The sequence below is a fragment of the Brassica napus genome, chromosome C9, assembly GCF_020379485.1.
Source record: "Brassica napus cultivar Da-Ae chromosome C9, Da-Ae, whole genome shotgun sequence".
Lineage (NCBI taxonomy): Eukaryota > Viridiplantae > Streptophyta > Magnoliopsida > Brassicales > Brassicaceae > Brassica > Brassica napus.
Window position 1 is genome coordinate 4981254 of NC_063452.1, and position 16250 is coordinate 4997503.

Consider the following 16250-nt stretch of genomic DNA (forward strand, 5'->3'; position numbering starts at 1 on the left):
AAAAAAATACAAAAAAACCTATCATTGATTCATGATAAGTTAATAAGAGTGTACAAGGGAAAGATATGAGATCTGTGTGTCACTGAATCACTTTGTTACAAGTTATAACAGACAATACAACAATGTTGTTGTTTTTTTTTTTATAAAGTGTTAATCATCTCTCTGATATAACAAATACAAGGTGATTTTTAACACACACGCACATAGTGAAAGACTTCATCTTTACTGCCTCCAAAGAAAGAGATGTTTTTTTCTTCTTTTTCATGTGGTTCGGTTAAAGCTCCCATCAACCTGCATATGTAGCCACTCCGGATGAGATCCCCGGGATTCGTTCGCTTCTTGTTGCTCATATATATTTCGATGGAGGTCTATCGGTAAAGTCCCCAGCTGTAAAGACAAACAACAACACCAAGGAAAGCTTTATAGCTTTAACTAGTTTAATTATTCAAAGAAGCTAATGGATGATTGATCATAAAGGGGACTACTTACATCTCCTGTCGGAAAAACACCTATTGTTGGACCAGTACTTGGACCAGAGTTAACCACTTCTAGCTTCATTGACAGAAACTGTGTACACAAAAACTGTCAATATTGCAACATTGTAACAGAGAGGAAGTAATGATTTTTGTTATTACCTCAACTTGCCGCTGCAATGACTGAATATAGTTGATAATCTCATCCAGCACAAGTGCTTTTCCTATTATCTGAAATCAAACGTAAATAAAATGTTCAAAGGCTAGAGGTTGTTGTATAACAACAGAAACATCATGAGCAAGACAGAGAAACAAGTATACCTTATTACATCCCGGGATTATATCTTGAAGAGCTGTCATCTTCTCACTGATCTTTTCTCTCCTAGCCTGTCAAAAGACCAATTCTGATTGTTAAAAACCAGTTTTAAGGACTGAACAATATGATCTAAGCAGAAGAAACTTACTCGCTCAGCTAGACTATGCCGGTCAGTAGCTTGTCCTCTTCTTGCTCTAACATGGATATAATCTTTTGGTGGCTCAGGTTTGTTCTTCTGTTCAGTTGCTTTGCTTCCACCACCTGAACTCGTTTCACCTTCAGGTTTCATTGACCCATCTCCGTTTCCACTTTCAGATCCACAAAGTTTCCTTTTCTTATCCCCTGAGTCTTTCTATTACAAAGCAAAACAGATAGAAAGGGTTAAGATCCTAAGTCAACACACTTCATCAATGAAAATGAGAAAGTCTCAAGCTCAAATCCAACTCAGTCAAAAAGTCACTGCACAAGACAAGTAAACCTATAAACTAATCAGTGAATCCCTAAATGGCTAAATCAAATACTCTGCTCTGACTAGTTTAGTTTTTGCCAAGCTGAGGATCAAGATTCAAACTTTGGTTACAGATTCAATTACTCTTGATTTAAGAACATTTCATCTATGAAAATGAGAGTTTCAAGCTCAGTTCAGTCATAAAGTCAACGAACAAGACATATAACCTATAAACCAAAGACTGTGCTTTGACTAGTTTAGCTTTTGTGGATCAAGATTCAAACTTTGGTTACAGATTCAAATACTCTAAGAACATTTTGGTTACAGATTCAAATACCCAATCCAGCAGCTCAGTAAAAAAAAGTCAATGGACAAGACATTAAACCAATAAACTAATCATTGATCCCTAAACCAAACACTGAGCTTTGACTAGTTTAGTGGATCATATTGGATCAAGATTCGAACTTTGGTTACAGATTCAATCAGATCAACACTAACAACCACATTCAAGTCATCACAGAACCGAACAAATCTCACCACTTCATTACCGCTGCTGCTTAAAGAAACCATCTTCGAAGATTCGTCCTCCTCGGAGTTCAAAGCTCGAGCCTTTCTCCCTCCCCAGCCTGCAGTCAAGTCCGTGACCGTTGATTCCTCCGCCGCCGCAGCAGCAGCAGCAGCCGTAGAGACGTCTTTATCAGAGGGAGTGGAATTAACAGCTAAACGTAGACCGGAGAGAACGGCGTCGTTTACAGGGAATGGCCAAATCTCGGAGAGAGTGTAAGAGGAAGGATTCGCTGGGGAGAAGGATGAATCGTTCACCAGTGGAAGATCCATCTCAAGTTTTCGAAAAAAGGGTTGACTCAGATTCAGACAGAACCAGGATCCGAGAAGTGAGGAAGGAAGTGTAGTTTATAGGGTTGTGTGTCTGAGTTAGAGAGAGAGAGAGAGAGAGAGAGAGAGAGAGAAGGAAGTGAGGTTTAGTTTTGTTGTCTGTCTATTTTGTGTGATTGATTAATATGAGCCTTTATTATAAAAGCCCATTATGTTTTATTTATTAGAAATTGTAGATCTAATAGTTTCTTATTCTGTTAAAGGCCCATATTGTAGAAGACAAACTTGTATCAAGACAAAAAAAAAAAAAAAAAAAAAACACTTTGATCATGATTTGTTTTCATTGTTTATTAAGTTGGTTCAAAATTCTAATGGCTGGAAGACAGTAACCACCGATAAACTCATAAACAATTCGTTTCACAAAACCGGCACACTCCGATGACCGCAAGCTTACTCAAATCTAATTGTTTCGCCATGTTGAAGACAATATAACCACCCACCGATTAACCTAAACCAGCTACATAATCGACTTTGACAAACTCAGAGCTCCAACCAGATACACGGTTTTTTTTTTAAGGAGGGAGCAGTGATGACACTTCCATCACCAAGGGTTAGAGTGAATGGACCGTCCAAGACACATGTATCACCAACAGTATGTTTGAAGCTTCCAAATCCAGCGGTGGCAGGAAGAGCAACTTCTTTATCTGCAAGAATTAAAAGCAATTAATTCTGTGAAATGAGAACTGAGAAATACTGAAAACAAAAATATTAAACAAACATGTGACATGCTTATCAAATGCATGCATGATATCTGCCAAGCTTCATCACAAGGTTCATCATCGCTGTTATCATCTCCATCTACATACAATTGCACAATTGATTTTATCATTGTTTGTTTAGTGTTAAAAAGAAGAAAACCTAAAAATTTCTCATGCCAAAACAAGTTCAAATATAAACATACCAAAACAAGTAATCAAGAAGACAAAAAATTATGTAATAGCTAATCACACTATATCATGTTACAGAGAAAAAGGAAGCTAATCACACTATCATTTAAATTGTGAAAGTTCGATGAAAATTGTCAATTAGCCACAAATTTATCATTTGAATATAAAAAGAATATTATAAAGATCATATCAACAATAAAGGAAAAATAATAGTATATTTATTTTTTGATGATAAAACTTCATAAACCAAATTCCCAGCTCTAACCAGCATTTTCTCTTTTTACTAATTATAAAATAGACATTTTCAAATAAATGCGTAAACAACTTTGCACATTCATTGTGAAAATTAAGTCTACTCAATTGTGATGATTTTTTTTCAATAGTAGAAAAAAATATAAGTCATTAATAACCATTGTCCAAGTGCCCAAATTTTCTTTTGAATATGAAAGGATCATCGACAATGTTAGTGTTTGAACTCGAGGCTTTTGAGTTTTAATCAACTGTCCCACACATAATATTCAATCGAACTTGATAGGTATTTATAGGAAAATGTTGATAAATGAGTGTGCGATTGGCCACCAAGTTTAAACGATTGCCCACCAATCTAAAATATGATTGGCCGCTAAACTAAAATATGATTGGGCCCGAAAACATAATTTCTTAGACCGCAAATCGTATACATAAATGTAACCAGATTTCTAAAGATATTATCATCTCAAGCGACAGAAAAAGTCAGATCTGAGCATAATACACGATATTAAGCAAAACGAAAGTGGAAAATTGGCTTCTGCTATATCTTCATCAAAAGTCAAAGACTTCCATCAGATCTAAAGGAAAAAAAAAACAGTTGAATCTACTCGTACACTTAGTACTCTAAAATCTACAACTTATTTTTAATAACAATGAATTCCAATGTTTTTTATGAAATGACAAGTTTAATTTTAATAAGTTTTCTAAAAGTAATTTATCATTTTAATATAAATCATTTCAAATTTCTATACGAATACATCCTCCCTAGTTCATAATACTGTTAGAGTGATGTCTAAATTTATTATCACACATGAAGCTCGACTCAGTTTCTCATTAAAACATACGTTGGTTTATTGTCTGATCTATAAACTGTACTTACAAAGTGCAGAATTCAAGTTGAATTTCTCGTTTCTGAAGTGTTTATAGGGTTGTGTGTGAGAGAGAGAGAGAGAGAAGGAAGTGAGGTTTAGTTTTATTATCTGATCTATTGTGTGTGACCATCATGCTACTTTCTACTATAATAAGGTTTTTCACTTTGTTTATACATATGATTGACTTGTTGACTTATATATAGGCAGAGGCAGATGGAGATGAATGTGGTACGTATCATGGTAGGATCTCATAATACTTCATTCACAGAATGCTACGCTCTTGGTTGTTTTTTGGTTCAGGCCTTTAGGGACCTCCTTGATGAAGCTGGGAAGGCTTCACAGTTTTACTTGGAGCTTCAGGATTTGAAAGCACTGGAAAGGGAAGAGCAACCTCGGATCTTCCACTTAAATCCTTGGCTTAAGGGTGATTGGAGTGGTAAGCCTGTGACTGAGCAGAACACTTGTTACAGGATGCAGTGGGGCTCCAGCACAAAGATGTGAAGGGTGGAGATCTAGAGATGATGAAGAAACTGGTTAGTATATGTTCATTGCCATCCTTTCTGCTGGTAACCGTTTTGCTGAGCAAATGGTTGTGAGGAAGTGGTGGATACAACATAAAGTAGTGGCTCGCTTCTTTTGTTGCACTGGTAGGTTTGTACAAGTGATCTGGTCTGGTCTTATACTAATCATCTAGTTTAGATTTTAAGAGGTAAACGTTGTTTTATCCTCTGATTCTAAGAATTAACACACGATCCGGTGTTCTCAACTATTCTCAGAGAGCTTCTCTCTATTCCCTGTTTTGCTGCAGGCTCATCAGCTTGCCGATAAATACATCATAAAAATGTGTTACAAGTAGATGCAGTTCTTAGATTGGCAACATCAATTATCACCACAATTCCACCAGGCTAAATGGATTATAAAGACCATATCCACATCAAAGAAATAAGCAGTTTGTTTATTCTGTAATGATAATAGTTTGTGTTCTTGGTGTGCTTAAAACAAGAGTTTCTTCCACCAGAAGATGCTGCGGATCATAGTTTTCTTCTGATCAGACCTTTGAGAAAATCGAAACTGTAGTTGAACAGAAAATTACCCCATATGTCAGTTTTAATCCATCAACCGATTCAATTTTTTTTTTTTTTGGGTCAAAACATGCTTAGAAGTTTTACCTATTGCCAACAGGGCGAAGCTCATACATTTGATTGTCATCTCCAATAGCCAGCAGATACCCGGAAGAAGTCAAACCCTGGAAACATAAGAGAGTTTCCAAAGTGATTCAAGAAACTGTAAAGCCATCATGACTAAGTTAGGAATCATACCTGAATAGTCACAACATTTTGAACAACTTTGTCATCAATTCTATCTTCAACAACCACTTTTTGCTCGCTGCACAGTAAAGGTTATATTCACAAACCTTAACGTTGAGTATACTAAGAGAATCATATACAACCACAAGTCAACACAAGCGTAGCTCAGGCTTTACAAAACTATAACTAATTGGTGTGATATAAGCAACAATATTTCTTTCTTTACTTTAAAAGGTTTAGTCTATTGCAGGCAATTACCACACTATCTAATCATGTAGTCAACTAAAAGAAAAGTCATTCCAGCCAAGAAAACATGCTACATAACAACTACACATGCTAATTAAAGAAGCTGAACTCTTTAGTGTAGGTTAAATCAGCTGAGCAAAACATTAAAATCAGTTCAGATTAAGATAATATAAACCCTTCAATAAATGCAATTGAAGACATAACAGTCACCTGTGAAGCCATGTCCTGTAGTAAAGCTCCTCGAGAGATTTAAATCCTGTAAAGTGCATTGCAATAAAAGAGTGATTATACAGTGACTATACGGGCTCCAACCTTGCTACTAAACCTACAGTTCCCCGTACTCTCATCTTATGTAAATTACTAATCAATAGATGAAACTTTGGGGTATACTCTAAAAGTGACAAAGATGCTCACAAAGAAGCAGCTTTACCTCTGCGCATGAGTAGATCAAATAACATTTCAAACTTATCAAAGAAGGCACCAAGAAGTTCTTCTCTTTTAAATAGATCTGATGTGGGAGACAGATCTTTTAGTACTGCATTCAAGCATGTGGTTGGTTGCTCGTTGTCCACATTCAGTCCAACACCTACGAGAAGAACAAGTAAAAGCAACTTTTAAAAGATGCTTATAGAGAGACATCAAAATTCTAAAATGTCTATTACCAGCACTGACATCGAACTTCTTTGATCTGTACGTTGCGGTACACAAAACGCCTCCAACCTTAAGGCCATTCAAGTATATATCATTTGGCCACTTTATCTTAACGTCAATGTAAGGCAACCCCTGTAGTAAAGATCAAGTTAAAGATAAGTTCTGATCTAAAAAGGTATCCAGTAAAACATCTAAAAAAAGAGATTACTTATAATCACCTTCTTGTCACAAACAGACTTCACTGCCTCGGTCACAGCGAGACCTACTACATACTGAATCAAAGGCACAACTTGACCATCTACCATTTCTAGAGTAAAAGAATACATAAGGCAACCCTTTGGAGACTCCCACACATTCTTTGATCTGCCTGCATTCACACGGTTTCAGATTTATGTTTTGCAATTCTATTCATTTGGTAAAAGACTCTTCTTACCTCTGCCCTTGAACTGGACATCTGCGACGCAAACTGCACCGAGTGGAAGCTCAGAGAAGTTGCTGTAAGCCATATTTATAAAGGGGATTTCAATACGCAAAACGTAATAAGAGTTTTGAGTAAGGGGAGCAAAGAGATGGATATGCTTACTGAGAAACAACATCATGAGTGGTAGATAAGCGCGGAGACCAAATGAGAAACCGACCAAACCGACGAGCAGTAAGGGAGTCCATGAAGAGTGAAAGATCAAATGAACTGTAATCTTTGAGTAATAAAGTCTCAGCCTCATCCTCAGATTGTAACAAAAGTGAAACTTGGGTATCATCTGAGAGCTTAAGCACGTTGTCTTTCTTCAAACGCGTTGCTATTTCATCTTCCACAGAGGACTTCCCACAGTAAACCATGCTACAAGAAGCATCACACTCCATTGCTAAAATAAAAATAAAATAAAATAATAATAGTATTATTATTATACACTGACCAAAACCATATAGCATCATCATTCAAGCTCAAACCCAACAAGAAAGGAAGATCATTTCGATCAAATTAATTCATTTCAAACCAAAAGGTTGCTACTTTTTTTTTTGGTATATAAGTGATACCCAACAGAGATAAGATTACATCAAACAGATTTCAACTCGTACATCAGTTTCTTACCTTTATATATTGATTTGCTCCCCACACAGAGGAAAGGCGAGAAGAAGAGATTCAAATTCAAAATCAGCGCTACAACTACCAAATTCACATTCAGAGAAAGACCGTAGAGCTGGGCAATTGGGTTTATAGGTCTGAACTAAACCGAACTATATTTCGGTTCGGTTTGATTCAGAACTATGGTTAAACTTTAAAAATTCACTAAAATCATTCTATACAGCCTAGCCCAGCCCAGCCCAGCCCAGAGAAAGTCCAATGTTTCACATGCTTAAACCAAGGGAAATAGAATTTCAGAACTCACAACTAAACCAGTTTAAACCAAAACCTAGTTCAATTGCTGGTTCTTCTACTAACCCAAAATCTCTTTAAGTACACATTTTATTCACCTTCAAATTGATTACAATTTAGAGGGAAGTTTTATTGTCTTGTCTACTCAAATGTTGTGTTACGCCTACTCAATTTATTTATTTCTTCTTCTTCTTTTTTCTTTATTCCAAGTTCTACATTTTCCCCTTTTATGAAATCACTTACAAACATTTTCAAAAATTCAAAAATGATTTCTTAACATTTCAAGGTGTTCTTCAAACTGTTACCCATGGCCATCAATGATTAAAATCATGATCATAGTGAAAAGACTCAAATTATTGTCTTCCAATCACATATACATGATGAAAACTATGGTAAAATATATTAAGTGATCGTTTCATTAAAAAGCATTAAACAATAACAAGCATAGTAATTTAGAGCATAATGATAATAGTAAGTCAATCACAAATAACAGATAGATATATTAAGGGATCGTCTGTTCTCAAAGAAACCATAACAAATCCTTCTATATATTAAATGAGAAGTCAATTAAGTGATTTTTGATTATGTGTCAATCATAGAGAGAATTTAAAAAAAAATTGTTATAACTTGATTGGTTGACAGATTTTCAATTTTCAATTATTTTAATTTGATTTAAAATAAAAGGTAAGTCTAGAACTAATTAGTATCACTTATCAAATAATCTAAATGATATTACAAATAATAATTTATGGTAACTAATTATTAAAATTATAGGAAGTGTAATAATGTTTGAATAATTTCTTTTGTATCTATATACAACATAAAATAATTAATAGAAAAAAATTTATCGAAATCAATATAATGATTTCATATTTTTTAATATAAAACATTATATTCGCATAGTATTATAATAAGTATTAATCAATGTCTTAAAATGTCCATATATGTCTTATAAGTCATTTATAAAAAAATTAAAACATTTATAAAATTATTTATCATGGCTTACAAAATTATTTTGTCATAATTTTAAATTGTTTACAAGAATTTATAAAACATTTATGAAAAATATAAGTCCGCCTATATATTAAACCAAAAGTCACTTAAGTGACTTTAACTTACATGTCGATCATTTTTGTAGTTTTAAAAAAATTGTTATAATTTTTTTGGTTGATAATTTTTAATTTTATTTATTTTATTTTAGATTGGGCGGTTAATTAGTAGAACACAATTTATAGAAATTGATACAATGATTTCATATTCATATTAAAATATAATCATATATTTTGTAATTATTGATCTCTTACAATGTCCATATATGCTTTATAAATAATTAGGTTTTGAAGATTGACCGAATTATATTGAACGGAACACCTGAGAACTTTGATTAAAAATTATTTTGCATTTAAATAAATTAAAAAAGTGAATAAGGTAATGCTATGATTGAAAAGAATTGTAAGATGGATTTTTTGGTTTATTGATTGTATAATATGTATTATTATTTAGAGAGAGAAATAAATATTTGGCAAAAAAATATGTAAAAATTTAGGAAAACATTAGCAAAAAATTATAAAAAAAACGAAATAATAAAAAAAATAAGAATAGTCTGAAGAAGATGTAAAATATATGTAGGAGAAGTAAATATGATATTTACATATATAATTTCATAAAAATATGTTATTACTAAACATTTATCAGTTATTTTTACATCAAATTTATGGAAACTTTACGAAACTCTATACATAATATATATTTTTATACAATATTTATATCTGCGAATTCGCGGGCAACCACCTAGTAACAAATAAAAGAAAAGAGTTAATTTGTTTAACAAACAGTTAAACCATTAAACCATCGAAAGCACATCTATTCTATTAAAACAGCAGTGTGACCAATTAATAAAAGTAGGGTCAAACTGTCTATTTACTTTATTTAAAAAACCCTTAATAAAATACTACCGACGTTATATTGTCAATGCCAAAAACAGTTTCCACTTTTTCTTTGCCTATAACCAAAACAGTTACGTTTCTTCCTACAAAAATAAGTTAGATTATTGATTTTTGATGAACACACAATTTTTCGGGATTGAACCCAGTTGCAGAAACCCAATTCTATTCTTTTGCAGAGTTTTTCAATCCGACGATAGTGATGGTCATGGCCATTTTAAATAGATAGTGGGGTGAAGTGTCCAATGGTGAAGGCGATTTGAGATGTAGTTAAACGCAGAAGAAGAGAAGCAAATCTAGGTGAAGATGACTGAATTTACCTGTTTAAGGTTTTCTACGGTGGTCCGTTGAGGATCTTAACGGTATTCGTGGATTAGAAATTGATAAGCATGTTTCGATTACAGTGGAAATCGTCACCGGTGATGCTAAAACGGTGGATGAACGAAGCCGGCGAAGGATGCTCATCGACCTTTCTTCTTGGCATTCCACGTGTCCTACACCTGTTGTTTTATTAACTCATTTTATCTTTTGCGTTTGCAATTGGAAGTTGGGTTATTGGACTTATTTTGTTTGATCTAGAGATGTGGGCTTTAGAAAAAAATCCACTTTATAGATCTTTGCCCATTTTTTTATTTTAATGCAATTTCCGATAAAAATAATAATAATCTAACATTCAGTTTAATCACAAAATACACGGGATCCACTTCGTCATAAACTGAACCGGATCACTTTCCAAGTCACCGGATACCATAAATAAATTAATTTTATTATAAATTTAATATTAGTTATGAAAATAAATATATACTAGATTTTGATCCTTCCTTAAATGGCGGATATATTTTTTTTGTTTTATATTTTTTTAGAAATTTAATTTTTATATTTGTGTTTTTATTCATATTTATGTTTTTCTTTATAGAATATTTATCTTAAATAATTAATAAGAAATTTTAATAATTGTATTAAAATAGTTGGACCATACCTATATCAATAGGTCATATTGTTGTTTTTAAAAAGTGAGATTCTATTTTTTTTTATAATACATAAAATAATAATTTGGATATCTATATATTGTATGTTTAAAAACATTTAGTAAATAATTAACTTTAGTTTTTATATATTTATTTTCATTTGACATATAAAATATCAAAAAAAATTTAGATTATTTAACAAAAATTACAACAAGTTACGATTTATGACATCTAACAAAACATGTCAAAACTTAAATATTCATAAATATTTGTATGTCTATTGTGAATAACAAAACTAAACTTCAAATCCAAAATAAACCAAAAAATAAAACATCATTAATAAAATTATCGATAACAAAACTAAAAAAACATAATTTCTTAATTAAAAGGTATACAAAACAGATTTAAAAACATAATTAAAATTATATAAAAAAAGAAGTAAAAGTTATCAATTGGTTTAACCAGTGGTTCAACCGATAACCGGATTCTGGGTTTTTTGCAGGTTTTGTTAGTTTTTTAAATATTGTTTCTTTTCACAAAATCCAAACCGAATTTATTTTAGGTCACTGGGTTTACCAGTTCAACCGCGGATCCGAATTAAATTTCAAAACACTGACCACACTTATTGTTCAACGCTTGCAGTGTGTATTTCTATGGGCACTTTAAATTTCTAATTTTTTTTATGAAACAGATTATAATTAAGATTTAGACACAAATATTACAAAGAAAAAAATAAATATAATTACAAATAGAAACAAAAAATGAAAAACAAAAATATACGGGTACAAAAAATGTAAAACAAAATGTAAAATTAAATTTTTTCGAAACCCATTAAAATTGGGGCATGGAATTTGATTTTCATAACCCACTTTTAATTGCTATACAAATTATTATGTGTAATATTATGTGTAATAATAATGTAATTATAATTATATACGAATTTAAATAATTCCAATTTTATGAAAAACATTTTTTTTATTTAATCTATTTATGATACAAGGAAAGACACACGTACATACTTATGAAACTTGATTTATTTAATATACTTACAAAAATTATCTATTCTATTAAATTCATATCATACAAAATATGATTATACAAACACACAAACATATAAATAGTCATCAAGACTCTTTAGTCCTTAATAGTCATCAATAATTAGCTGTTTAGTTGTTTAGTTGATTCAAAACTTAGTCTTGATGACTACGTTTTGATACGATTAGCTATTTAGTTGGCTTGACTCTTTAATAGTCATCAAGACTAAGTTTTGAATCAGCCAAAAGTCATCACAACATAGTATTGATCTGAATAAATACCTTGTGATCTGAATGGGGCGGCCGAGAAGGAACTGGTAAGGGTTGGGGTAGAGAGAGCTGTTACCTGGGCAGTAAGGGTAGACACCTGGGCAGTCAGATTAGACTGCAGGAGAGGAGCTACAAAAGCAAAATACCACCTTTGTTAACACAAACCACCACTTTTGTTAACACAAACCACAAACATTAATATCAAACGAAAATGAATGCTCAACAAAAGACCATTATGAACAGCCAATGTCAATCAATGATATAATGCAACAACATAATAATCTCCTAATAACATATCTATTAATTTCAGATATCTATTCAGCTGTTTAGTTAAGTTTAAAAAGCCAAAAACCACTTTTGTTAACACAAACCACAAATGTTAATATCAAACGAAAATGAAAGCTCAACAGTTTGGGTAGTTACAAGCATTAGTTAAATTATATCATTATGAACAGCCAATGTCAATCAATGATATAATGCAACAACATAATAAGCTCCTATTAAGTGAATCAATGATATAACATGTCTATTTAATTTATTATATTTCAGCTGTTTAGGTAAGTTTAAAAAGCAAAAGACCACTTTTGTTAACACAAAACACAAACAAACGAAAATACGCTCAACAGTTTGGGTAGTAACAAGCATTAGTTAAATGATATCATTATGAACAGCCAATGTCAATCAATGATATAATGCAACAACATTATAAGCTCCAATTAAGTGAATCAATGATATAACAGTCTATTAAATTTCACATTGACTATTCAGCTGTTTAGGTAAGTTTATGAAGCAAAAGACACTTTTGTTAACACAAACCACAAACAAACGAAAATATTCTCAACAGTTTGGGTAGTAACAAGCATTAGTTATATTATATGATTCATTATGAACAACCAATGTCAATCATTTATATAATTCAACAATATTTTAAGCTTCAATTAAGTGAATCAATGATATAACACGTCTATTAAATTTCACATTGACTATTCAGCTGTTTAGGAAAGTTTATGAGGCAAAAGACCACTTTTGTTAACACAAACCACAAACAAACTAAAAGAAATCTCAACATGTCTATTAAATGGTATCACTATGAACAGCCTATGTCAATCAATGATATAATGCAACAGCAACATTATAAGCTCCTATTAAGTGAATCAATGATATAGCATGTCTATTAAATTTAACATTAGCCCTGTTCGTTTTATAACCGTCACGTCTTGCGGCAGCGTCCAAAAATTCAGCCTTTTATCACGACAATACAAACCACCGGTGAGATATCGCTGACTTATTTTCAATCGCAGCGGCAACTAACAAGAAGGACAAAGGACGCTGAAATTATCTGCGACACAAGCGTCTCTTTTTTTGTGTCTCCGGCAATTCAGTAGCGTCTACCGTAACTTTTGATTTTGTTATTTTGGTCTCCGTAGTAGTACATTTTCTTTGCCGCTGTCGCTAAACTCTGCGGTTATGAAACGAACATGACTATTGACTAACCTTGAGCATATAGCTGATCAGCAGGAATTTCAGCACCATTATATAAATCAAAAATCAACAAAATTACTAGTCTAATCGGGCCCTATTGACTAATATTATATAAATCAAAAATCAACAAAATTACTAGTCTAATCGGGCCCATATTGATGATATTAACAATAGAAGAAGAAGAAGAGCCTTTTTGTTTGCAATCTAAGTTAAAAAAATTATAAATAAATAATTCACTTGTATTATTATAGTCAAACACAATTTGATAACGATAATCTTATAGTTCTAAGTGTATGATGTGTTCACTCTTATTCATAACCTTGACATGACGTACAAATGCTGGTCCGGCGTTATTTCTCTGTTGATATTAACCTTTCTCAAATCATTCTTTATCAGATCATAATAAATAAGGTAACGAGGCCAAAGCAACGCCAAGATAACCTCATTGTTCTGACCGGTACCATGTACTCTCAACTTCATATTGTTAATGTCATCCACTAAATGCCTCTGACAAGGCTTCAAAACCAAAGACTTCCTCGACCATGTTCCACTATCCACCTCCAATACCCACAACTCCGACACACCCGTTTCTCTAATACGTGTATAATCAAAGAGTGCGGGTTTCCCACCATGCTCTATAAAACCCACTGACTGACACCTCATGGGGTGCTTCGATATTACTGAACTCTTCAGACCTAACGTCAAAACAGTACACATTATCGCGACATGTACGAGTGAAAGCTAGATAATAAATAACTCCGTCGACGCACAGTCCATCTCTTGTAGGCATGTGAGGTTGATCATCATACTCAACATTTTTCCAAAAACCTCTGGGTTCCAATAGAAAGACCCAATGCTCGGAGGTTATCTTCCCATGATCTCGAGGGTGTATCAGAATAGTGCAGACAATTTTGTAATGATCATGAACAGGATCATGTCCAAAAAAGTAGTGGACGTACTTAGGTTCTTTTTGATCAAGGATATTGGATTTGAGGACGGGTAAGATTAACCTCTGTCTAGTTGTGGGATTATAGATACATGCTTGTTTCCATAGAGTGTATAGAATCAAACCACGAACCACCATCTTGTGTCCTCCCATCCCTGGAAAAGTCAATTCTGGTTCTAACGATGATTCAGCACTATTACTAGATATTGATGTCAGTTGAAGCTTACTATAGACCAAGTGGTCGCAGTCTCGATGCAGATGATGCAACCTTGACAAAGGTTGCTAAAATATCCAGAAAGGATCAGACAAGACCAGAGCTTTGAGACACACCTGAACCTCATAAGTGATTTAGCAGGCAATCTCCTCAAGATCTCGATCATGAGATCAAAATGAATCTCTGGCACCACGAAATGGTCTCTTCTTTGTCTTCTTCTCCTTCTCCCTCCTCTTGCTCTTCTCATCGCCTTTGATGACGACCTCTTCTTCCATTTAATAGCCCGATACTTAACCATAGCTATGCCTACTTCACAGAGTTAATGTTCACCAACTAGGGTTTGGAGATGTTTTGTAGAATTGGAAATTTTCTACTTTTCTTTCTGCTCGAGAAAACGGCGTCGTCGGGGATTGCCCTCACGATAAACTTTGTTATAACCACATAGCACAATCCGGTTAGATTTTTAAAAGGCCAAATTAACCATAAGTGTGATAAATTTTATAGCCTAGACACAGACAGATACTTAACCATAGCTGGGCTCTTTGTAGGAAAGACGAGACAGGGTTTAGGTCCACCAACTAGGGTTTGTTATTCGTTCTATTATCTAGCTTCTACTCTAAGTCAATACGAATGCCTATGGTTGATGCTATAATTTAACATAAATTTTAAGCTGGGTTTATGGACTTGTCATGAGCTATACGTGCTAATGGACTGCCTGAGGCTTTTGATCTTCACATACTACTTATCTCCCGCAAAGAAAATCACATTAGAACGGCCAGGATGGTTTAACCGATGGTCCAGCTGACATTAGGCTGGATATAGATAACTACTGTACTGTTAGAGACAAGATCTGCGCGAAAGTGAAAGTGAAGGTGAAGAAGTACCAGTTGAAGAAACTATCAATCCCTTTTTTCCCTGTTACGCTTTTCGGGTTATACTGATCAGCCCCGAAAGCTAGATTGCATGGTCTAATCCCACCTGCTCTGACTACAAGAAACCCTAGACCCATAAGTTAGAACGCTATCTGGCCACCACTTGGCCCGATACACGAGACGAGCTAGCTTTTCCACGTGGAGCTGGATGTACTTGTGGCACCGCAGCAGTCAACCAAGATTGCTTTTGGAGGAAGAAAGAGTTAAAGAGGATGGATCTTTACAAGAAAACAGGCGATGACGTTAAGAGTCTTGTATCGACCGAAGTGTAGCTGTCGCAGAGGAAGGCAGCAAGGAAAGTTCCGAAGTTGACTGTGCCACTGAAGGCTTTGATGATTGTTGCAGCTGTGATACTCTTCCTGTTGAAGACAGCAGTTAAATAAACTAGAAGGTTTGATAGTGTTCAATTGATCCCAAGCCTCTCAAATGTCTGATTCCCTGATAACAACAAACAATAACCAAGACCATAAGACTTAATTCAACCTCGGAAAATAAATAAAAAATAAACATTATTGTATCATAGTTGAATCTTGGTTATGTTTTCTCGTTTTGATCAATAATTTCTCTGTTATGGGGTTTTAATAAACTCATGAAACCAACAAAATAAATTGTTTCCAAAAGAAGAAAGTTTATAGAACACCCAAATGATAACATTTAAACGTTACCAATGATAACATTTTGTTAACATTTAAACGTTACCAATGATAACATTTTGTTTCCAAAAGAAGAAAGTTTATAGAACA

The 16250-nt window shown here is 33.5% G+C and overlaps 2 protein-coding genes and 1 pseudogene across 3 annotated transcripts; all 3 read right to left on the reverse strand.

Moving 5' to 3' along the window:
- Positions 1-5: 5 nt before the first annotated feature.
- On the reverse strand, positions 6-2241 carry LOC106407501 (transcription factor bHLH79). The gene is made up of 6 exons (XM_013848370.3): positions 1775-2241; positions 938-1141; positions 795-860; positions 636-704; positions 490-567; positions 6-387 (listed from the first exon to the last, which is right to left on the reverse strand). The coding sequence occupies exons 1-6, from the start codon at positions 2072-2074 to the stop codon at positions 262-264; spliced, it is 843 nt and encodes a 280-aa protein (XP_013703824.2). The 5' UTR covers positions 2075-2241; the 3' UTR covers positions 6-261.
- A 2660-nt stretch (positions 2242-4901) lies between these two features.
- LOC106409576 (biotin--protein ligase 1, chloroplastic) lies at positions 4902-8187 on the reverse strand. Of its 2 annotated transcripts, none has more exons than XM_022710347.2 (10): positions 7434-8187; positions 6927-7181; positions 6777-6838; positions 6562-6710; positions 6355-6475; positions 6123-6278; positions 5903-5948; positions 5459-5525; positions 5309-5385; positions 4902-5210 (listed from the first exon to the last, which is right to left on the reverse strand). In XM_022710347.2, the coding sequence occupies exons 2-10, from the start codon at positions 7178-7180 to the stop codon at positions 5171-5173; spliced, it is 972 nt and encodes a 323-aa protein (XP_022566068.1). In that variant the 5' UTR covers position 7181; positions 7434-8187; the 3' UTR covers positions 4902-5170. The 2 variants fall into 2 exon arrangements, with proteins under 2 accessions (XP_022566068.1, XP_013705640.1); XM_013850186.3 differs by having other exon boundaries at positions 6927-7206; positions 7434-8182.
- A 4114-nt stretch (positions 8188-12301) lies between these two features.
- LOC125593321 lies at positions 12302-15751 on the reverse strand (annotated as a pseudogene).
- Positions 15752-16250: the final 499 nt, after the last annotated feature.